Source organism: Sphaeramia orbicularis, unplaced genomic scaffold (genome assembly GCF_902148855.1).
Source record: "Sphaeramia orbicularis unplaced genomic scaffold, fSphaOr1.1, whole genome shotgun sequence".
Classification (NCBI taxonomy): domain Eukaryota; kingdom Metazoa; phylum Chordata; class Actinopteri; order Kurtiformes; family Apogonidae; genus Sphaeramia; species Sphaeramia orbicularis.
Window position 1 is genome coordinate 187482 of NW_021941444.1, and position 25327 is coordinate 212808.

The window sequence follows — 25327 nt, forward strand, 5'->3', positions numbered from 1 at the left end:
AGTGTTTTCTCTCATTATTCTCCTTAACTGTTTTTATCTCATATTCTCCTTTAACTGTTTTCTTCACTATTTCTCCTTTAACTGTTTTTATCTCATTATTTCTCCTTTAAGTGTTTTTCTCTCATTATTTCTCCTTTAACTGTTTTTCTCTCACTATTCCTAAGTGTTTTCTCTCATTATTTCTCCTTTAACTGTTTTCTCTCATTATTTCTCCTTTAACTGTTTTTCTCTCATTGTTTCTCCTTTAACTGTTTTTCTCTCACTATTTCTCCTTTAAGTGTTTTTATCTCATTATTTCTCCTTTAACTGTTTTATCTCATTATTTCTCCTTTAACTGTTTTTCTCTCATTATTTCTCCTTTAAGTGTTTTTCTCTCATTATTTCTCCTTTAACTGTTTTATCTCTTATTTCCTTTAACTGTTTTTCTCTCATTATTTCTCCTTTAACTGTTTTTCTCTCATTATTTCTCCTTTAAGTGTTTTTCTCTCATTATTTCTCCTTTAACTGTTTTTCTCTCACTATTTCTCCTTTAACTGTTTTTCTCTCACTATTTCTCCTTTAACTGTTTTTCTCTCACTATTTCTCCTTTAACTGTTTTTCTCTCATTATTTCTCCTTTAAGTGTTTTTCTCTCATTATTTCTCCTTTAACTGTTTTTCTCTCACTATTTCTCCTTTAAGTGTTTTTCTCTCATTATTTCTCCTTTAAGTGTTTTTATCTCATTATTTCTCCTTTAACTGTTTTTCTCTCACTATTTCTCCTTTAACTGTTTTTATCTCATTATTTCTCCTTTAACTGTTTTTCTCTCATTATTTCTCCTTTAACTGTTTTTCTCTCATTATTTCTCCTTTAACTGTTTTTCTCTCACTATTTCTCCTTTAAGTGTTTTTATCTCATTATTTCTCCTTTAAGTGTTTTTATCTCATTATTTCTCCTTTAACTGTTTTTATCTCATTATTTCTCCTTTAACTGTTTTTCTCTCATTATTTCTCCTTTAAGTGTTTTTCTCTCATTATTTCTCCTTCCCAGTGTGTCACCTGTTCTCCTTTCACTGACATTCCTACAGTGCTGTGCAGATTATGGGATGTATGTGATTAGAAGGAGTTCTGACACCAAAGAGTTAAATGCAGACGTCCATGTAAAGCCCCCCCCCCCCACACACACACACACACACACACACCATTTCCACTTCCACTCAGACCAGAGGGAAGGTGGTAATAACCTGCTCTAACAAAAATGACTGACAGCAAAAACTCCAACAAACGTCTCAGGTAATTTCAGGGAACCGACGGCAATTTAGTCAGTGTTTGACAAAATGACAGCTCCAGCCCAAACCTGCTGCATGTTCACAGCTCCAGCCCAAACCTGCTGCATGTTCACAGCTCCAGCCCAAACCTGCTGCATGTTCACAGCTCCAGCCCAAACCTGCTGCATGTTCACAGCTCCAGCCCAAACCTGCTGCATGTTCACAGCTCCAGCCCAAACCTGCTGCATGTTCACAGCTCCAGCCCAAACCTGCTGCATGTGTACAGCTCCAGCCCAAACCTGCTGCATGTTCACAGCTCCAGCCCAAACCTGCTGCATGTGTACAGCTCCAGCCCAAACCTGCTGCATGTTCACAGCTCCAGCCCAAACCTGCTGCATGTGTACAGCTCCAGCCCAAACCTGCTGCATGTTCACAGCTCCAGCCCAAACCTTCTGCATGTGTACAGCTCCAGCCCAAACCTGCTGCATGTTCACAGCTCCAGCCCAAACCTGCTGCATGTTCACAGCTCCAGCCTTAAAGCAGATTCTACCCCTGAACTCAAATGAACCCAATCAGCACCAATCCAATCGTTCAGCACCGGCAGAAAGCAGTGATTACAGCTGGTGAGACACCATGCACTGTTGCAGCCATCTGCTGAACACACAACCAACCAACAAACTGACTGACTGACTGACCGACCAAATGATCAACCAACCAATAAACTGACTGACTGACCGACCAAATGACCAACCAACCAACAAACTGACTGACTGACCGACCAAATGATCAACCAACCAATAAACTGACTGACTGACCGACCAAATGATCAACCAACCAATAAACTGACTGACTGACCGACCAAATGACCAACCAACCAATAAACTGACTGACTGACCGACCAAATGAGCAACCAACCAACCAACAAACTGACTGACTGACTGACTGACCGGCCAAATGATCAACCAACCAATAAACTGACTGACTGACCGACCAAATGATCAACCAACCAATAAACTGACTGACTGACCGACCAAATGATCAACCAACCAATAAACTGACTGACTGACCGACCAAATGATCAACCAACCAATAAACTGACTGACTGACCGACCAAATGATCAACCAACCAATAAACTGACTGACTGACCGACCAAATGACCAACCAACCAACAACTGACTGACTGACCGACCAAATGACCAACCAACCAACCAACAAACTGACTGACTGACTGACTGACCGGCCAAATGACCAACCAACCAACAAACTGACTGACTGACCGACCAAATGACCAACCAACCAACCAACAAACTGACTGACTGACCGACCAAATGACCAACCAACCAACAAACTGACTGACTGACCGACCGACCAAATGACCAACCAACCAACAGTCTGACTGACTGACCAAATGACCAACCAACCAACAAACTGACTGACTGACCGACCGACCAAATGACCAACCAACCAACAAACTGACCGACTGTCTGACTGACCAAATGACCAACCAACCAACAAACTGACTGTCTGACTGACCAACAAACCAACCAACAAACTGACTGACTGACCGACCGACCAAATGACCAACCAACCAACAAACTGACTGACTGACTGACCAAATGACCGACCAACCAACCAACAAACTGACTGACTGACCGACTGACCAAATGACCAACCAACCAACAAACTGACCGACTGTCTGACTGACCAAATGACCAACAAACCAAAAAACTGACTGACTGACTGACCGACCGACCAAATGACCAACCAACCAACAAACTGACCGACTGTCTGACCGACCAAATGACCAACTAACCAACAAACTGACCGACTGTTTGACTGACCAAATGACCAACCAACCAACAAACAAACTGACCGATCGACCGACCAACAAACCGACAAACAAACCAACCAACAAACCGACCGACCCAGCAGAGAACAGCCCAGTGTGAACTCTACAGCAGCAGCAGGTAGACCAGGGAGGGGCGGAGCCAACACCCCCCCACCTGGGTACCAAAGGTCACATGATCCACGAGGACGGGACCAGGAGGCAGAACCGAACCAAACACAGACGGGACCCAAACTGTGACAGCAGTCCACCCACACATTAACGCAGGAGTTCCTTCAGTTCAGGTGCGGCTTGAACGGACTGTTTCAGCTGCAGAATCTAAACACCTGTTCACAAAATCACACCATGAACTACAGCTTTGATACTACTTTTGTCTTCTGCCACAGTTTTGTCTTTTTGCCTCTTTTACATCATTTTACATCATTTTTTCTTTTACATAATTTTACATTTTCATTTTTTGCATCTTTTATATAATTTTACATCGTTTTTGTGTCTTTTACATAATTTTCGTCTTTTTCTATCTTTCATAACTTAATATAATGTTTGTCTTTTACATAATTTTACGTCCTATATTTATGTACATAATTTTACAATATTTTCCTCATTTTGCATCTTTTACACAATTTTACATAATTTTTGTATGTTACATAACTTTACATCATTTTCGTCTTTTTACTTTTACTTAATTTCACGGCATTTTCATCTTTTTACTTCTTTTACATAATTTTCTGTCATTTTCATGTTTTTTCTTTTACATAATTTTAATATTTTTGCTCCTTTTACATAATTGTCATTTTCATCTTTTTGCTTTTACAAAATTTTATATCATTATCTTTTTGCTTTTACATAATTTTATGTTATTTTCATCTTTGCTTTTTGCTTCTTTTTTTTGCACATAAATTCCACCTCATGGTGTCTTTTTCGTCACATCTTTCATGTCATTTTCATCAGGTTGCGTTTTTTAGGTCTTTTTCATCTTGCCACATCAATTATGTTGTTTTTCTTTTGTCATGTCTTTTACATCACGTTCATCTCCTTACATCCTTTGTTACTTTTATCTTGTTCTGTCTTTTACATTGTTTTCGTTTAATCGTTTTTATCTTGTGTCTTTTACGTTATTTTCGTTTAATCATTTTCATCTTTTGTCTGTTACGTTATTTTCATTTAATCGTTTTTATCTTGTGTCTTTTCCATTTGACGTCGTTCTTCTCCATTTTCCGATGTTTTGTTGAGGTCCTCATTTCTAAACTCGGTCCTCTGTTAAGTGTGTATTTACTGATTGAAGTAGAATGTGTGTAAAACTTCTGATGGAGCAGGTGAAACTATAGTTTTGGAACATCATTACAGTTGCAGGTAAATGCTGAGGACACAGTTTTTCTGTGATTCTTCCATTTCAGAGGTTTGGAGTCTGAAGAACGTCCTTCTACTCACTTGACTGAAGAACAAACACAGATAGTTTGTTCCCAAAGTTTAAGTGCGGACTTGAACTGCAGATTAGAATCCTCTAAAACCCACCTCAGTGGATGTAAAGGGTTTGTTTTATCTCATTAGAAACGATTGTTTTATGCCACAGGTGTCAAACATGTGGCCCGGGGGCCAAAACCGGCCCACCAAAGGGTCCAATCCGACCCACGCAATGAATTTGCAAAGTGCAAAAATGCAAAAATTACCCTGACGATATTGTCAATGGCATCAAACTTGAAAATAGTAGTAAAATAACCTAGAAGTAATGACTCCAAATGTTTTTCTTGGTTTAACGTGAGAAAAATAATATGACATCACGCCTCTAAATAATGGCAACACCAGCTTTTTCTCTTTGATTTATTGCAAAGAACATTAAATTCTGATCTCCTTTAACAATAAAACGTCAATAACCTGAACAAATATGGACAACCTGGAATGCCTAAAGAAAACTCTGTAATTTGAACAATATTCTGTCTGTTTTGTGTCTTGGTAGATCTGATCTGTAATGCACGTGTAGAAATCATAAGTTGAAGCAGAATTTTGATCAAACTCTACTTATTTTTCTTCAGAAATGTCAGTTCTTTCAGGTTATTCACATCTTTTTTGTTTTGGATAATATGTGAAATGAAAATAGTTAAATCATTTAACGTTATTTTTTGCACTAAAAATTGGGAGTTGTCATTATTTATAGGTTATTCTGTTATTATTTTACTGGTCCGGCCCACTAGAGACGAAATTAGGCTGAATATGGAAACTGTGTTTGACCCCCGTTTTATGGATTTGGAACTTCTGATGAAATGAACAGAGAGTTCACAATCCAATCTAAGGGAGAACAGTTGGACGTTTCCATTAAATAAGTCAATGGATGAACACAGAGCGTCCTAAAGTTCTTCTACAGACAGACAGAAAAGCAGCGTTGACTGGAGCCTTCCACCAAAACCACTTTTCACTCCAATGCTTTAACGTCCTGGTGGATCATTTCGAAGAACCCAGTATATTTGTACTTGACATGTGGCGCCCTTCGCTGCCTCCTTAAACCTGTTCCAGTGGATTCGAGTGTTGACTGGATGTAAATGTTAGTGCGTCCTCATACCTCTTCCACGTCCTCTGGTGGCTGAGTCGGCTCGGGGGCGGGGCTTGGAGAGGCACTCATTGCCACGAGGACAACAGAGGTGGTGGCGGCGGCGGCGGTGTCGGGTGGCGGAGCGGCAGAGGGAGGAAACGTCTGAGCTTCTGGACCTGAAACAACAACAGATGGAAGAAAATTCAGGAGGATTTACTGACAATGAACAAGCTGAACCAACAGGGAGTTGTGTTTAGTTTTATTTCTACAGGTGGTTTTTGTACCTGTGATCTGTGGGAGCTTCGGTGGGGGCGCTGGAGTCACCACCCCCCTGCAAAAAAACACAGGATTAATAAAAAAAAAAAAGCAAAAAGATGAAACTGACAAAAAAAAAAAAAAGTAAAAGAAGCAAAAAGATGAAAATGACAAAAAAATATAAAACAAGCAAAACGATGAAAATTATGAAAAACTATGTAAAAGCGTAAAAATGAAAATGATGTAAAATTATGTAACAGCGAAAAGACAAAAATGACAAAAGTTTGTAAAAGTGAAAAGATGAAAATCACATAAAATTATGTAAATGAAAAAAGATGAAAATGGCTAAAAATTTTGTAAAAGAAGTGAAAAGATGAAAATGATGTAAATTATGTAAAATTATGTAAAAGCATTAAGACAAAAATGACAAAATTATCTAACTTTGAAAAGACAAAAATGACAGAATTTTGTAAAAGCGAAGATAAAAATGGCACAAAATTACATAAAAAAGATGAAAATGATGTAAAATTATGTAAAATTGAGTAAAAGCATAAAGACAAAAATTATGTAAAACTATCTAACAGTGAAAAGACAAAAATGACGTTAAATTTTGTAAAAGCGAAAAGATGAAAATGATGTAAAATTATGTAAAAGATGAAACTGACAAAGTTATGTAAAAGAGAAAAGATGAAAATGACGTAAAATTATCTAACAGTGAAAAGAAAAAAATGATGAAAAATTATGTAAAAGAGAAAGGATAAAAATGACGTAAAATAACAGCAAAAAGACAAAAATGGCATAAAATTTTGTAAAAGTGAAAAGATGAAAATGGTGTAATATTTTAGAAAAGAAGCAAAAAAATGAAAATGACGTAAAATTATGTAAAAGAAACAAAAAGATGAAAATGATGCTAAATTAATTCCACTCCTATAATGTCTTTTTTTAAGGTGTACAGGTGTAAATTCTACCAGTATCATATCACATTTACTCCACCGACCTGTTTATTAGTTGTAACAGTATTTTTAATCAGACCTCAGATGTTTTTTAAGCAGTTTTAACTCTGACTGAACAGTGCGTCCATGAAAGTGCAGGTGCTTGTCATACAACAGTCCTTTTCGCACCCAGTATGTTCCACCACACCAGTTCCAGCCCAGTATAACCCTCTGTCCCAGTTCCAGCCCAGTATAACCCTCTGTCCCAGTTCCAGCCCAGTATAACCCTCTGTCCCAGTTCCAGCCCAGTATAACCCTCTGTCCCAGTTCCAGCCCAGTATAACCCTCTGTCCCAGTTCCAGCCCAGTATAACTCCAGTAAATCCACCAGTTCTAAACAGGTTCAGTGTGTGGTTTTAACAGGTCTCGTTTGAACTGGCTGCCGTCCGTCCTCCACACTCCACCATAAAAATAGTGTATTTGTGGGCTGGAGTGGTTTAGTAACAGCTGATGAAACCACACAGCCACTGATGAGGGGAGGGGTACCAGGGAACCTGAGGGGAGGGGTACCAGGAAACCTGAGGGGAGGGGTACCAGGGAACCTGAGGGGAGGGGTACCAGGGAACCAGAGGGGAGGGGTACCAGGGAACCAGAGGGGAGGGGTACCAGGGAACCTGAGGGGAGGGGTACCAGGAAACCTGAGGGGAGGGGTACCAGGGAACCAGAGGGGAGGGGTACCAGGGAACCAGAGGGGAGGGGTACCAGGGAACCTGAGGGGATGGGTACCAGGGAACCAGAGGGGATGGGTACCAGGGAACCAGAGGGGAGGGGTACCAGGAAACCTGAGGGGAGGGGTACCAGGGAACCAGAGGGGAGGGGTACCAGGGAACCAGAGGGGAGGGGTACCAGGGAACCAGAGGGGAGGGGTACCAGGGAACCTGAGGGGATGGGTACCAGGGAACCAGAGGGGAGGGGTACCAGGGAACTCAACACTACTGAAAACCAGGTCCACATGAGCACCACCCGGGTCCACATAGTCCCGTCATGGACCTTCTGTCAGTGTTTGTTGGACAGAATAAAGCAGAATAATGAGGGCTGACCAATACTGGGTCAGTTCAGGGTCCACGTACGGCTCAGTCTGACCTAAAGTGGATCAGATCTGTAAGATAATGACAGCTGTGAACTTTTCTCTGTGTTTTAGATCTACGCTGTGTCTCCGGTGTCACATGTTCACGACCTCTGTCATTCAAATGACTGTAACCGTTCACACCACTGACATCTTTGATCTGAGCTTGGGTTCTTTCTATTGATCTGGAACACATTAAGGTAGAGGTCTGCAGGGGTGGAAGTGGGCGGAGCTTAGAGCAGCAGAGTGCAGTCAGTGAGAGAGACACAAAAGATTTGTATGACTTTCATCAGTGTTTTACTGAGGTTTTAGCAGTGAATTCTGTCAGCAATTGTATAAAACAGTGATAGTGGTGTTTAGGAGTGTTCTACTAGTACGTTTTGATGTGTTTTTGTCCAGTTTTGCTGTTTTTTTCACCTTTTTCCCTGTTTTATCTGTATTTTTCTGGTTTGTATAGTTCATTGATAGTTGTATTTTAGCTGTAAATATTAAATAAATGGTCCGTGTAATTGGGTTTTCTTTTCAGAAACAAAAGAAAAACTCCTTTTTAATTGATTTTCATTTTAAAATAGGAGAATTCAAATTGAATTTCACAGCATTTTTCTTTTTCAGTGTCAAAACAGATAAACCAAATTTTAAAAACGGATTGATTTTCGTTTTCTGTTCCTAATAAGAAAAAAGACAGTTACTACCTGATAGAAACGGAAAAATCATAGACATGCTCCCTCCACGAATGTCTACAAACTGGAAAATTTGTACAAACCCATCATTTGTAAGAATCTTTGTGACCTCGATGGCATTAGCGCTCTTTCCTTGAAAACATCCGGTCTGAGAAAATGAAAAAAACAGATGTTTTGGGTCCGTTTTTCCATTCCTGTCAGGTAGTAACTATTTCTTATTAGGAAGAGAAAATCAATCTGTTTTTTAAATTTGGTTTATCTGTTTTGACACTGAAAAAGAAAAACACCTTGAAATTACATTTTAATTCTTCTATTTTAAAACAAAAATCAATTAACCACTAGTTTTTTTTCTTTTGTTTCTAAAAAGAAAATCCAATTAACAACAGATCCACTGATCATAAATGGATGTATGTTTATACATATATATGTGTAAATCTATATGCACAGAGCTAGCCAGGGTAGAATGAGATGCACTGTCTGTAAAAGAATAATAATGATAATAATAATAATAATAATAATAATAATAATAATAATAATAATAATAAATATAATAAAAATTCAAGTTTTACATTTATTTTACAATAACACACTGTTTCAAACATTTATTCCATATAATAATGATAATTAATGGACACATTTAAAGTTAAGTTTTTCCTGAAAAAAGGTGCAAAAGAATTGGCAAAAAAGACGCTCAAAGGTGCTGGAGACTTTGGTGTCCTGTGTTTCCTCAGATCTGTCCATCCTCAGTCCTCTCCTCAGTTTCATTCGTCTGTTCGTCTGTCATTCCTCAGCTGAATCTCTTGCTCATGCTGAACAGTTTCTTAGTTCCATCCACCACAAACAACCATGTGTTTACATTCAGAGTCAGGAGGAACTGGGCAGCTGAGGAATTTTGTCAAGACTTGCATTGTGGGAAACGGAGGTTCACCCAGCCGCCTGACAGCAGCAGCGGCAGTACAACCATATGACATGATATGGATGAAACAAACAGGTGGAAACGGCTGAAAGGCAGAAACAGCTGGAGGAATATGCACAGAGGGAAGGGAGCTCCTGCCGTTTCTGCCTCGTGTCTGTTCAGCTGCTGCTGCCAGACAGCAGAGCCAACCGCCGTTTCCCACAATGCACATCACGACAAAATTCCTCAGCTGCCCAGTTCCTCCTGACTCTGAATGTAAACACATGGTTGTTTGTGGTGGATGGAACTAAGAAACTGTTCAGCATGAGCAAGAGATTCAGCTGAGGAATGACAGACAGACGAATGAAACTGAGGAGAGGACTGAGGATGGACAGATCTGAGGAAACGCTGGACACCACAGTCTCCAGCACCTTCAAATTGTAAAAAAAACCCAAATAAATCTAGGTCTGTTACAGTGGGCGTCCTTATAGGGTTAAAAAAAAGTTGACTACTTTTTATTCATGGTACATCAGTCCAGCAGATGCTCAATCCAGATTTTTCTGAGATAACTGTTGTGTTTAGAATCTTTGACTTGATGGTTTTTCTTTGGACAGTTGTCGATCTGACTTTGGTCCATGTGCGTCGTGTTCATATCGTGTGTTGGTGTTTAGTCTGAACAGGTCACATGACGGTTCTTTGCGGCTCCTACCGTGGTGGCGGCGGCGGTCTGCGGTCTTGGATCCGACTCATCCTCTGAAAAACACAAACAAAACAAGCGTTTACCCTTGAACCCCTGAGCGCTGATTCCAGGTAAAGGTTCCCATATTAACCATGAGTCACACAACATGACAAACACACACAAACCCCCGCTGATGACTGTCCATGGGATTATGTTTGTGATAATGATGTCATGTGACGGCGGCGGCTGTTCCTGGCTGTTTTTGTTTTGACGACTGAGTCCACAGCTGATTAATTGATTCCTTTATTTATGCGTTTTTCCTCTTAACACCGAGGACTTGAGAAAATGCAATTACACCTAAATTACCCGTTGTGTGTTTTGACTTAAAATAAATGTGAGCGCTGCAGCTCCTGGAGTCTTCAGGGAGTTTTTCAAACCTTCAGGCCATAAAAACCTATTAAACCTCCACAGCGTAATTTAAAAAGTGTGAATAATGTGAATGTTAATGACGCTTTTCTCCTCTGTGTGTTTTAAGGGTCAGTTCACCCAAAAACATCCACAAACACAGACTGCTTCATACATCTGGCATGTCCACGATAACGCCGCCGCTTTACACTTTCATATTCAGTATTTCAGATGGTTTTCCGTCTCCGTCCGCTTCAAATGAATACGTAGAATTATCTGAATTGGGACGATTTGCCGTCGGTCTTGTCGTTAGCGTCCATTGTGCATCTGCTGCAGAGCTGATAAATGCGCCGCTGAACAAAAACTAAAGCTGTGCCGTGTCTGGGAGTTTACAACAGCTAATTACCCTCTGAAGGTCGCAGGTTCAACTCCCGCAGGTTATAAACTGTCCTCAAACTGAACCTGCTTAGTGACAATCATTATTTAGCTGCAACTCAAAGAGCTTTAATAGGAGTTATATGTAGAGTTTCTACAGTGAAAGATGAAAAAATGACTGAAAATTCTAAAGTTACACTACGTTCACACAGCAGGTCTAATGCACAAATCAGATTTTTCTCACAAAATCCCATTTTTTTGTGTGTGTGTGCATTCATATTCCACAGTAAATGCAACTTTTATCGGTTTTGAGTCTGAACTGAATGTGAAGGTCCTGATGGAACACATGACCACACAGACACACACTGTTTACAGAAGGAAATATGGAGGCATCTCATCTCAGCACACAACTGGGACGTTTGTCGCATTTCAGTGACGTGAAGGTCGGATAAATGCGACCTGGACATTCAGACTGAAGTTACACTGAAAAACATCAGATACAGGTCAGACTCAGGACCACATATGACAGTGGTCCGGGTCAGACTCAGGACCACATATGACAGTGGTCCGGGTCAGACTCAGGACCACATATGACAGTGGTCCGGGTCAGATTCAGGACCACATATGACAGTGGTCCGGGTCAGACTCAGGACCACATATGACAGTGGTCCGGGTCAGATTCAGGACCACATATGACAGTGGTCCGGGTCAGACTCAGGACCACATATGACAGTGGTCCGGGTCAGATTCAGGACCACATATGACAGTGGTCTGGGTCAGATCAGTGCTGTTCAGACTGTCTGTAACAGATCAGATCCAGGTCACATACAGGTGAAAACATCAGATTTGTTCCACATTTACCTGCATCTGAACAGAGCCTTCTTGAGTATTTGGTATTTTTGTTTATGCCTCAAGTTGATGAAATACAAACAATGTTAAAAATAAATAAATAAATAAATAAATTAAAAAAAAAAAATAAAAATAAAAAAAAAAAAAAAAAATAATAATAATAATAATAATAACAATAATAATTTGAAAACAAAATGTATGACAACCATTGGGACGTTGGTACTGTTGTGTGCAGATTCTGCTCTTTTTTTGTAAATTCTTTTTATTAAATTTTACAGTTGTTATAAAACAGAACAGAACAACTCAAACACCCACCACACCAGTGTATTATAAAATACATATTAAAATATATTACATGACATATTGCAAAAAGACATACAGTCATAGTCATTAAAAGATCTTGTTGGTATCAACACTTTTAAACAACAATACAAAGTTCAGTAAAGCAGATTCTGCTCTTTTGGTGAATATACGGACGTCTATGGCTCCGTTCACACAGCAGGTCTTGATGCACAAATTGGATTTTATGGTCAAATCTGATTTTTGTGTGTGTTGGTTCATGTTCCACATTGATGTAATCCTTCCTTTCTTGGTCTGTACCCACACACAGACGTCCGCCGGCTGCTTTTCTCCGTTCTAATCCACGGTGCTGTAAACTCCTGTCTCCTCGGCGCTCCATCAGCTGTTCAGCTTTAAGGCTGGCCTTTGTTGTGGCCTTCTCAGTTGTAACGTATGCTGACACTCCCTGGCTAACCCTTTAATCCTGCATGGTAGTGCAGGTCCAGGTGGTCAGGAGGTTTACGCAGGTCTTCAGGTCCGTTACCTTTTGGCTACCAGGAGAACCTAACATATGCAGATGGTGTTACAGGTGAAGTCAGGCGTCGGTGTCGGGGCAGGTTCTTCTGGTCTTCCATCCACCCCACATCCTTCAGCACTGATTTACAACCATGTTTTCATTAATAAACTACACGTGTAAATAAATAAATAAATAAATCATAACCGTTCTTTACGACTTCAGACTAAACTAAAGGTGTCGACTAAATCTGCAGGTGATCACGTTCATGCACCAGTTTAGAGGAAAAGCCCCAGATTACAGACACGATGAGCCTTAAAATGTCCCTTTGAAGCCTTTTTTTCCAGATGGTTAAATGTTGCTTTCATTCCCTAAACTTAAACCAAACATACTTGACATTAAAGTAATATCTATATGATGTTACAGCTTCAACATTTCGCTTAACTCTTTCCCCGCCATTGACGAGATATTCTGTCATTTGCTTCCCAACGCTTCCCCGCCAGTGACGAGATTTTCCGTCACTCTGTGTTTTCACTGTTATGCTGTAGTTGAAGCTGTTGCGGATCGTGTGAATTACTTTCCTTAGTCCAAAAACAAACAATTAAGCAGCTTTTTCGGAAAACTAAAGGACCGGGTTTAACGTTTTCGCACTGGAGTCTCCGTATCCCATGGCAACGCATCCAGCGGCAGCCACTGAATGAGGAAATGCAGACTGTGCAGGAACCGCACACAGTTTCAAAAGCCTTAAAGATGATTATGGAGACAGAGTCTGACAGTTCAGTATGTGATGGAGCTACAGAAGAACCATTAGAGACAGGAACGGAGAAACAGAAGGTGAGGGAGACGGACACGGAACACAGAGGGGGTGACAGACAGGAGGAAGAGAAAAGAGACATTTGTAGAGGACATTCAAGGAGAAGACAGACACACAGACATGGGACAGACAAAGGACAGCTAGTGTTCATCTGTTAGAGTGAGTTCAGATTCAGACTGAGGACACAGAACAGATTCAGCTGTAGAATGTCAGCAGGACACAGGGAAGACACTGTGGGATTTGGCTGGAGTAGGAAAGAAATACATACATATATTCATACATAAATAAATAACTACATGTCCATAGAATTATTTCCAGATCAAACACAGCAGCTGGTCCAACAGGAGGACCTGGTCCAACAGGAGGACCTGGTGCAGCCAAGCAAAGGCCAGAAATCTATAGTATTTAGTGCATTTGTCTCTTTTTTTTCTTGAAAATGAGGAATATTGAAGTGTTTATATCAAAAAGCTAAACTAATATGTGAAAAACTCATAACTGGTGTATGTAAATGTGATAAGTTTAGAAGGAACCTGATGTTTTAGAAGATGTTTTGTCTAAAGTTTGGTGTGGATTCCCCTAACATTTTGTGGAATGATGGGATATTTTAGAGCTGTTTGTTACTATTATTGCTGTTATTATTATTTTATTTTGTGATTTGGAATACAGTGTTACTGTTGGTAAATGAGAAAGAGTCAAAAATGTAAATAGGAAATCAGTTTTATCTTGAAAATCAATATCTTTGAAAAAAATGCAATTTTCTCAGCTTTTTGCTCAAAATTCATTTTTTTCCTGAAAATGACCAATATTCAAATGTTTATATCTCACGAACGAATGAAGATAGAATAAAATCATTTTTTGTGTTTAAAAGTTGAAGTTCTGTTCTTTCTTTTGATGTATTCAGTGTTCACATACTCCTGACACAACATTTTCAGTGAGCCTTCAAAGATTAGTGAAAACGACCAAAACGACTGGCGCTGGCTACCAACTCAGTGGAAAATGCTCTGGAGGGAAAGAGTTCAGAGTCTCTCTTATAACGATCCTAAATCCTCAGACAGTGACAGCTGGCACATACAATACGTATATGGACAAAAGTATTGGGACACATTGACTCCAGGGGTTTCATTAGTAACAGGAAACTACAAAACAATAATAACAAATGTCATAATTTAACTTTATACAATATTAGTCTGTTTACAGTTTTTACTAGAGGTCAACCGATTATCGGCCAGGCCGATTATCAGCACCAGTATTTGGGAATTTGCCGTATATCGGTATCAGCCTTTTTTTAATCCGATGGGCCAATATTAAGAAATCAATTTAAAACTGGGTTATTTCAGCTCAGATGCAGCTGCATCTCTCTCTCTCTCTCTCTCTCTCTCTCTCTCTCTCTCTCTCTCTCTCTCTCTCTCCTCTCTCTCTCTCTCTCTCTCTCTCTCTCTCTCGCGCTCTCTCTCTCTCTCTCATTGGTTGAGTCTGAAGCTGTCCTCACACAGACTGGGACAGACTTGGGATCAGACTGTGTTCTATACATTTTCTCCATTACTAATCCATAATGTGCAGAGTGTTTACAACCAGACTGATGAACTCATGTTCTGGTAAAAGCTCATCAGACTCCACCTCAGTGTGCTTCCATAAAACAAGTGAACTGAGTTTTTTACTCTCTCTCTTAATCCCACACATGCTTTTCTCTCACAGACTGTTTCCATCTCCATATTATCAGCAGTCTAATTCACACACATGTCAGGAGGTCATCTGAGTTAGCAGAGCTGCTGCTAATGTTTCCTCTGCTCTGACGTTCTTCTGAAACATTAGTAGTAGTTATCAGATGTAGAGCACAGGGATGTTTAGTCCAGTTTCAGAAGAGTTTTCTGCCTTTACCTTCCACACGTGTTTTCTCTCCGGAGCTTCTCACACCAGAAAACTTTCCCTCTCCGCAGTGTGTACTCCTTCCGCGTCGATATCCGACGCGGAAGGAGTACACCCCCCGTGTCAAATAGTGCCGCTGTGGGGCTCTGACCATGTGCGTCGATTTCTGACTATTTGGGATGAGACTGTGTTGGTGTGTAATGTAATAGTGTGTGTTTGTGTTAAAGTCACATGAAGAACTCTACAACTCACAACTACTAATGTCACTGTGAGCTTTCTAGTCCTATGATCTGAAAATTAAAGTGAAGATGACAGAGAGTCAAATTCAGAAGTGATTTATGTGAACATGGTGGAACATTTTAAATCCTGTGTGTGCTCATTAAAGCCCTAAAGGCTGTTTGTGTTCTGTCAGGAGTTTACCTGCACTCATAGACACTATTAGACTTTTTATGCAGCTTTTGTCAGATTAATCATTAATAATGTAACAACATAGTTTTAAATGACAGGGTCCCTGCTATCGCACGGTAAAATATAAAATTTAATAATGAAATCAACTTAAGGCGTCCCAAATGCTGTAATAAATGAAGCATGATGAGTTGAGCAGATGTCAGCATGTGGCCCAAGAGTTTACAACAGTCTCCTGTATTTGTGTTGTGTTTGAACTTCAAACAAAGAGAAGTCATTATAGTTATATTTAAATTTTACTTTATTTACTGTGGAAAATTTTCAGGGAGCTATTTATTTAAGCTTTTATTCAACTTTATAAGAGATGCTTCTGAGTCTAGGAAATCCATGCACTTCTGGAGCTATTATTTTCTATTTGTTTGATTAAATAAACATGTTTTAGGCATTTAAACGAAGTTCAGTGTTTGCATTATTCAAAATTTTTCATGCCAATTTTTACACTTTTACTGCAAATGAATATCGGCTCCAAATATCGGTTATCGGCCTCCTCTAACTACTAATAATTGGTATCGGCCCTGAAAAACCCATATCGGTCGATCTCTAGTTTTTACAGGTACAGTCACACATTTTTATACCACTATTAGATATTTAAATGTTATCCTTTCATACAGTATATCTCTAATTTGCCCATATTTTGATTAGACACGGTCTTATATTTTATATTTTTAATGTATGTCTGTATTTTACTGTGTTGTTTTTTTAGATCTAAGTGTCACTGGTACAGACCACCTGTAATTTCACTGCACAACAACAATAAAGTCTATTCTATTCTATTCTATTCTATTCTATTCTATTCTATTCTATTCTATTCTATTCTACTCTATTCTATTCTACAACACTATAAACAGTTCCACATTTAACATTTTAGTTAATTTTTATGGTTCTTTTGTTGGCATGTTTGTGTAAACTGCTTCATAAAAGCCTCAGTTGAGTTGTTCTTATTTTTGTCAACATCGTTTAAACATCTCACCTCTAGATTTTTGTCACATTCTGTCCATAAACATTTTCAACCACAATTAACTGCAGCAAACTCTGACTGAGGCAGAAAAATCACATTTACACTTAGAAGACGTTTTGGTATTTAACATGATAATTATCCACAAGAACATGGATATGTTTATGATAATATATCAGATTAACAGGAAGTGTAAGACTGTGTGTGGGTGTGTGTGTGTGTCTGTGTGTCTGTGTGTCAGTACAAACAGTACCAGATCTCATTAGGTGTCCATCTTACCCGCTGAACCATGCTCATGTGTTCGTCTGAGCTGCTGAAGTTCTTGGCCAGGTCAGAGATGCACAGCGACTCGTGCTGACACGTGTGGACCCATCGCTGGTACTCGGTCGTCCCAGGGATCCGGTCCAAGAAGATCCTGAAGGCCTCCCACACGGCCTCCTGACAAACTGAACAAACACAACATCTACGTCAGCATCCAACTGACAACGCAACACAAACCGGCAACAAGTCCTGACTCCGAATCTGCTCTAAGATCCTAAACAGTCCAACCCATCCCAGAGAAACAGGAGGAAAACCATCCAACACAGGAGTATTCAGGAAGCAGGGCTGGACAAACAGACGTACACTATAAGGACAGAAGTCTGTGGCTCTGGGATACACAACAGTAATGACTACTGTCAGAATATAGTTGTATTAAGGGATAAAGGTCAGTGCATTGGTTAGTTTGGGTTCAATTATTATCTTTGTTTCCAAAATGACTCAGAGATGCTTTGACTGAATTTATACCAACGTTGATTGTTTTTTTTTTTATCCATGACTACAACGTTAAATTTAACCACCCCAAAATCACCTGAAAATCATTCAAAAAATACCCCAAAACCACCTAAAAACCACCTAAACACCACCCAACAACCATCCAAAATCCACCTTACCGCCCCCCAAAAAAACACCCAAAAACCACCTAACCTCCCCTAAACACCACCCAAAAACCACCTAACCTCTCCTAAAAACCACCTAACCTCCCCTAAAAAAACACACAAAAACCACCTAAAATCCACCAAAAAAAATCACCCAAAAATCACCTTAAAACCACCTAAAAACCATCTTAACACCACCCAACAACCATCCAAAATCCACCTTACCGCCCCAAAAAAACCACCCAAAAACCACCTAACCTCCCCTAAACACCACCCAAAAACCACCTAACCTCTCCTAAAAACCACCTAACTTCTCCTAAGAAAACACCCAAAAACCACCTAAAATCCACCAAAAAAAAAATCACCCAAAAATCACCCAAAAACCACCTAGAAACCACCCAAGAACCACCTAACCTCTCCTAAAAAAATATCCAAAAACACCTAAAAACCACCCAAAAACACCTAAAAACCACCAAAAAAACCACCCCAAAAACACCTAAAAACCACCAAAAAAAACCACCCCAAAAACACCTAAAAACCACCAAAAAAACCACCCCAAAACCACCTAAAAATCACCCAAAAACACCTAAAAACCACCCCAAAAAAATCACCCAAAAACCACCCAAAAACACCCAAAAACCACCAAAAAAAATCACCCAAAAACCACCCAAAAACACCTAAAAACCACCAAAAAAAATCACCCAAAAACCACCCAAAAACACCTAAAAACCACCAAACAAATCACCCAAAAACCACCCAAAAACACCTAAAAACCACCCAAAAACCACCCAAAACACCTAAAAACCACCCAAAAACCACCCAAAAACACCTAAAAACCACCAAAAAAAATCACCCAAAAACCACCCAAAAACACCTAAAAACCACCAAAAAAATCACCCAAAACCACCCAAAAACACCTAAAAACCACACAAAAAAATCACCCAAAAACACCTAAAAACCACCAAAAAAAACACCCAAAAATCACCCAAAAACCACCCAAAAACACCTAAAAACCACCAAAAAAAACCACCCAAAAACCACCCAAAACACCTAAAAACCACCCAAAAACCACCCAAAAACACCTAAAAACCACCAAAAAATCACCCAAAAACACCTAAAAACCACCAAAAAAATCACCCAAAAACCACCCAAAAACACCTAAAAACCACCAAAAAAATCACCCACAAGCCACCTAAAAACCACCCATGAAACACCTAAAAATTCACCCAAAAACCACCTAAAAATTCATCCAAAACCCACCTAAAAACCACCAAAAAAAATCACCCAAAACCCACCTAACCCACCTTGGTTTAACCCATAAAGCTCCAGTGTTACTTTTGTGACAATTCCAAAATATTTTTCTCTCTACATTTATCTTTTCTTAAGTGATTTTTCACACTTTATTCTGACATAACCCTCTGTATTTTGTGTTTTTTCAGTGAACATCATGTATTTTCTCATATTTAATTCACTAATCATGTAAATGTTTGTTACAGCTCAGATTCCAGTTGATGGTTCTTCTATCAGAAGCAGATCCAACTGAATAAACAGTGTCTTTTTCAGTCCAGTCTGTCATTAACTGAACATAAACCCAGTGTGTCCATCCACTGTCACTGATCCAACTTCATGGGTTTGACTGGAGAATCAATGTTGTAGAAGATGACGGTGTTTCCATGGTAACTACGGAGCCTCTGAATGTCCAAATATGGTCATATCTGATGACCATGAAAAGATGAAGAACTTTATTTGACACCAGCTATTGACATGTATTGATAGGATCAGTGGTTCAGAAGTGATCAAACATTGTAGATCTGTAGATGGTTTGGATCTTCAAGGATTAAATTGTTGTTTTTGCTTCCAAAACACCTCAGAGATAGTTTGGATTTATTTCTCTCAACACTGATTTTTTTTTTCCATGACTATGATTTTAATCAGGATGTGAATACTTTATTAATTCCACAGAGAAATTACTCTGTTACAGTCACTGCCTTCAAGAGGAAAAAAAGTAGCAGGAAAGAAATTACCAATACAACAAAAAAGAAAAATAGAAAAATATATAAATACATATAAAGCTCTAAATACACAAACATATATATAGTTCTAAACATACATGATACATATCAAAACACTCTATTGTACAGAAATGTGTACAATATATACTAGACAATTTATGATCAAGATTACAATTCAAGAAATATACATAAATAAGTGCAAAAATATGGTTGTTTTATTAAAAATTATGTCGTGAAAGTTCTTCGTCCAAATGTATAAAATATTTTTCGAGCTAACTAATCATCTACTTTCATCACATCTCACTGAGGAAGAAAAATCTACCATTAAAGTTTAAGGAAATATTGATGTTTTTATCTTAAATCCTCCTGAGCAGGACATCTGACAGCTGTAGACATGATGTGTCCACATATTTATGTCCATATAGTTTAGAAACATCAGTCAGTCATTTCTGTGTTTAATTTCATCTCCATAAGATCATTCTGAATACCATTCAACCATTCATTTCTTTTTTTTTTCAGTAGATCAGTCATTAATCAGTGTTTCCATTATGGTTCATGGGTTCATTTCAGTTCTTTTTTAAGAACAAACACCATATTTGTTCATTTTTCGTCATTGTTTGTTGTGTTAAAGTCAATCTCTTTGGGTTTTGGACTAAATGATGCTTCACAGATACAATAAGTCATATTTATAGAGTAAAGAATGATCAAAATAACTGAAAACAAAACAGAATAGAGGAAAATCTACCATTAAACTTTAAAGAAATATTGATGTTTCATTTTACAGCTGTAGACATGTGTCCCAATATTTATGTCCATATAGTTTAGAAACATCAATATTTTCTTAAAGTTTACTTGTAGATTTTACTTCCTCAGTCAGATGGGATGAAAGTAGATGGAAATTATTATTTACAGTCAGAGCAGGAAAAATATTTAAAATCATAGTCATGGATAAAAAAAAAAATCAATGTTGGGTGTTGGGTGGTGTTTAGGTGGTTTTTAAGTGGTTTTTAGGTGTTTAGGTGGTTTTTAAGTGGAGTTTAGGTGGTTTTTAAGTGATTTTTAGGTGTTTAGGTGGTTTTTAAGTGGAGTTTAGGTGGTTTCTAAGTGGTTTTCAGGTGTTTAGGTGGTATTTAAGTGGTGTTTAGGGTATTTTTAAGTGATTTTTAGGTGTTTAGGTGGTTTTTAAGTGGAGTTTAGGTGTTTAGGTGGTATTTAAGTGGTGTTTAGGGTATTTTTAAGTGGTTTTTAGGTGTTTAGGTGGTATTTAAGTGGTGTTTAGGGTGTTTTTAAGTGGTTTTTAGGTGTTTAGGTGGTATTTAAGTGGTGTTTAGGGTGTTTTTAAGTGATTTTTAGGTGTTTAGGTGGTATTTAAGTGGTGTTTAGGGTGTTTTTAAGTGATTTTTAGGTATTTAGGTGGTATTTAAGTGGTGTTTAGGGTGTTTTTAAGTGATTTTTAGATGTTTAGGTGGTTTTTAAGTGGAGTTTAGGTGGTTTTTAAGTGATTTTTAGGTGTTTAGGGGGTTTTTAAGTGGAGTTTAGGTGGTTTTTAAGTGGTTTTTAGGTGTTTAGGTGGTTTTTAAGTGGAGTTTAGGTGGTTTCTAAGTGGTTTTCAGGTGTTTAGGTGGTATTTAAGTGGTGTTTAGGGTATTTTTAAGTGATTTTTAGGTGTTTAGGTGGTTTTTAAGTGGAGTTTAGGTGTTTAGGTGGTATTTAAGTGGTGTTTAGGGTATTTTTAAGTGGTTTTTAGGTGTTTAGGTGGTATTTAAGTGGTGTTTAGGGTGTTTTTAAGTGGTTTTTAGGTGTTTAGGTGGTATTTAAGTGGTGTTTAGGGTGTTTTTAAGTGATTTTTAGGTGTTTAGGTGGTATTTAAGTGGTGTTTAGGGTGTTTTTAAGTGATTTTTAGGTATTTAGGTGGTATTTAAGTGGTGTTTAGGGTGTTTTTAAGTGATTTTTAGATGTTTAGGTGGTTTTTAAGTGGAGTTTAGGTGGTTTTTAAGTGATTTTTAGGTGTTTAGGGGGTTTTTAAGTGGAGTTTAGGTGGTTTTTAAGTGGTTTTTAGGTGTTTAGGTGGTTTTTAAGTGGAGTTTAGGTGGTTTCGAAGTGGTTTTTAGGTGTTTAAGTGGTTTTCAAGTGGTGTTTAGGTGGTTTTTAAGTGGTTTTTAGGTGTTTAGGAGGTTTTTTAAGAGGTGTTTAGGTGGTTTTTAAGTGGTGTTTAGGTGGTTTTTAAGTGGTTTTTAGGTGTTTAGGTGGTTTTGAAGTGGAGTTTAGGTGGTTTTGAAGTGGTTTTTAGGTGTTTAGGTGGTTTTCAAGTGGTGTTTAGGTGGTTTTTAAGTGGTTTTTAGGTGTTTAGGAGGTTTTTTAAGAGGTGTTTAGGTGGTTTTTAAGTGGTTTTTAGGTGTTTAGGTGGTATTTAAGTGGTGTTTAGGTGGTTTTTAAATGGTTTTGGGGTAATTTGTGGATGATTTTCAGGTGATTTTGTGGTGGTTAAATTTAACATCATCGTCATGGATAAAACAAAAACAAAATCAACGTTGGGAGAAATTCAGTCCAAACCATCTCTGAGTCATTTTGGAAACAAAGATAACAGTTTAACCTCAACTAACCAATGCACTGACAATTATCCCATAATATAAAACTATATCCTGACATTAGTCATTATTGTTCTGTTAGAAATTCAACGCGTCCACAGACTTTTGTCCACATAGTGTACGTTTATCTGTCTTTATTCCCTTGAAAATAGTCTCAACGGGTTCTTGTAAATGTAACTTTTTGTCATTGAGCTGAAGTTTGTTGTGTTGTAAATGTCACAGACGTGTCCTACATCAAAAACTAACCTTTAAAGCTGTAATGATCACAGTCTGTCTTTGATCCGTCACTATTGAAGACTGAATAAAGTCCCTGTGATCGTCTGTTAAAAGAGCTTTAATAGACGTTAAATCCACTGTTCAACTAAGATGGACACTATCAAAACAAAAGGTTCTAATATAAAACAAACCAGATGAGAAGAGGTTTGTTTTAGACTCCTTCTTTACATATTCAGGGAGATTAGACTTAATTGGGAAAACAAACCCCGGTGCCAAAGACAAACACAAACTATCGACAGCAGACGAAGTGAAAAACAGCTCGACAGAAATCCAGAGATCAGCCCTCGGTCACACTTCACCTCTCCCACTTCCTCCTCCTCACCGGCATCTGCCAAACTTTCTGTCATTTGTTTGTTATCTGTGCACCTGAAAACCACACAGCATATGTCTGTAGACTCATTAATGTGGAGGCACGAAGACGACTGTTTAAAGTTCTGCTGAAACGGATGAGTCGCTTAAAGACGGTGGGTGTTAAAGTACTCCTAAAATACAGACGAGTCATATAGGAAATCTAAGGGTTGGAGATGAAAAGACAGGAAAATGAAAGACGTTAATGACAGAACAAGAGGGAAAATATGTAAAAGAAGTAAGAAAACACAGCAAAGTACAACAGTCTAAAGGATTTGACAGACGAAACAAGATTAAAATGATGTGGAAGACAAAGATGGAAAAGGTGCAAAAAACAAAACAAATATGGCAAAAAAGACTCAACAAGATAAAAACTATACAGGAAACTGAAAAAGACCCATCAGGACAGAAAAGATACAAAAGACGCTGAAAGACAAAAATAGCCTAAAATACACAAGACCAAAAAAATGATGTAAAGGACACAACAACATGAAAACAATGGAAAATGTCGTAAAAGATGAAACGAAACAAATATGGCAAAAAAAGACACAACAAAATAAAAACAACACAGGAGACTGAAAAAGACGCACCAGGACAGAAAAGATTTAAAAGATGCTGAAAGACTAAAAACTACGTAAAATACACAAGACCAAAAAAATTATGTAAAGACCAAAGTAAAATGTCGTAAAAGATTAAACGAGGTAAAAATGTCATAAAACATGAAACAAGACAAAAAAACAACACAAAACAATCAATAAGTTGCATCACAATGAAAAAGCAAGAAAATATGAAAGACACAAGAAAAAAAACAACATAAAAGTTTAAAAATTACAAAAAATTTGCATTAAAAACATTTGGAAAAGATGAAACGAAACAAAAATATTGTAAAAGATTAAACAAAAAATATCATAAAAGATGAAACAAAACAACAATGCCGTAAAAGATGGAACGAAACAAAAGTGTTGTAAAAGATGAAACAAGTAAAAAAAAAAACAAACACAAAAGACTCAGTAAGTTGCATCACAGAAGAAACAAGAAGATATAAAAGAAATAAAAAACAGTATTGCTGTAAAAGAAAAAAAAAACACACAAGTTTGAAAATTACATAAAAGACTAAAAAAAAAGTAGCATTAAAGATGGAACAACACCTCTTCAATGCAGTCCCTGGTTTTATGATTTAATGCTTATTTTTGTATTTTCTGTATTTCAACCTATAAGTTCTGAGTTCTTATTCAACACAAAGTCAGCGACATAAAAGATGACCATAGAATCATTGCTTTTTTTTTTCCAATTATTTCTTCCTTTAACTCTTCCTTCTAGTCAGAACCAGACCAAACCCCCAAAAAACAGCAGAACAGTTCACAAATCTAGAGGCAGAACATTTGAACACTGATGTAAAGGTGTCAGATGTATTTAGAGGCTCTGGGTGGATGGATGGATGGATGGATGGATGGATGGATGGATGGATGGATGGATGGCGTGCCTTACCTCTTAGCTGGTAGTAGGCCTGATGACTGGCCAGGACTTGGCTGATGGTCTCCTGGGGGCAGATCCTCACTCCAGAGTGCATGAACACAGACCTCCTGGTCCGGCGTCGACCCGCTTCGACCCCCGTCCTTCTGCTGCGGGCGGACGTCTTCAGCAGCTCGGCCAATCGGACGGGGCCAACGGCACCGGGGGTCAGCGCCTGAACGCCGCTCTCTACACAAACCCAACCCAGAAACACAGTCAACAGTGTGAAGGAACATCATTTGTCAACAAACTTCAGTCCAAGAAGAAGGCGACGCCGAGCCTTCAGGCGTTTCAGGTGCATGGAGTCGACGTTGCAGGTAATTGAGATTTTCACAACAATTTGTATGATCGACAGCTACATTAATGTCTGAAATTAGATGCCTACGATGTGGTAAATGTATTCAGACTCCGCTCTACGGAGGCTTTTCTTTCCTGTTCTTAGCGTCTTCACATGAGACTAGAGCCACTTCAGCTTAGATTTTCAACTTGGGTCATTTGTTAACACAAAAGCAGGTCTAAAGGATTCTCTGAGGACGGCAGCGTTATGCCTGATTATTACTCAAACCCACTTTTCTCACAACATGTTATTAACAATAATGGGTCCTTAGAAAAATGTGCTTTGTGCTGAGAAAAGGCGCCTCCAGACACCACCACTTCATCTGCAAAAAAATAATAATAATTACAGCCTCGGTTGAGGAAAAGGAATGAATACAAGAAACAAACAGAAATCAGAAACACAAACAGAAACAAAACGCTACCGTGTTGGAAGAGCAACAGAAACCAAGGCTGTAGAGGAACCTGGAGAACCATCATATGATCCAGAACAGAGGTTCAGTTTGGAGTCAAGATTTTTATTTTACTGAACAATGAACAGTTGAACAGTATGTATACACAGTATTATATCAAAGTAGGATAAAAAAAATAATCACATAGACCCAAGAGGACCACAAGACACTGGACATAGACC

The 25327-nt window shown here is 38.4% G+C and overlaps 1 protein-coding gene across 1 annotated transcript in view; it reads right to left on the reverse strand.

Annotated features, from left to right (window-relative positions):
- The window catches only part of LOC115415767 (titin-like), a 108004-nt gene that overhangs the window by 72762 nt on the left and 9915 nt on the right, over positions 1-25327 (reverse strand). Inside the window, exons 2-6 of the mRNA XM_030129410.1 lie at positions 24337-24549; positions 16987-17153; positions 10216-10259; positions 5904-5950; positions 5650-5795 (exon numbers count right to left, since the gene is read on the reverse strand). Coding sequence (XP_029985270.1) covers positions 5650-5795; positions 5904-5950; positions 10216-10259; positions 16987-17153; positions 24337-24549 — 617 coding nt within the window. The remainder of the gene's footprint in view (positions 1-5649; positions 5796-5903; positions 5951-10215; positions 10260-16986; positions 17154-24336; positions 24550-25327) is intronic.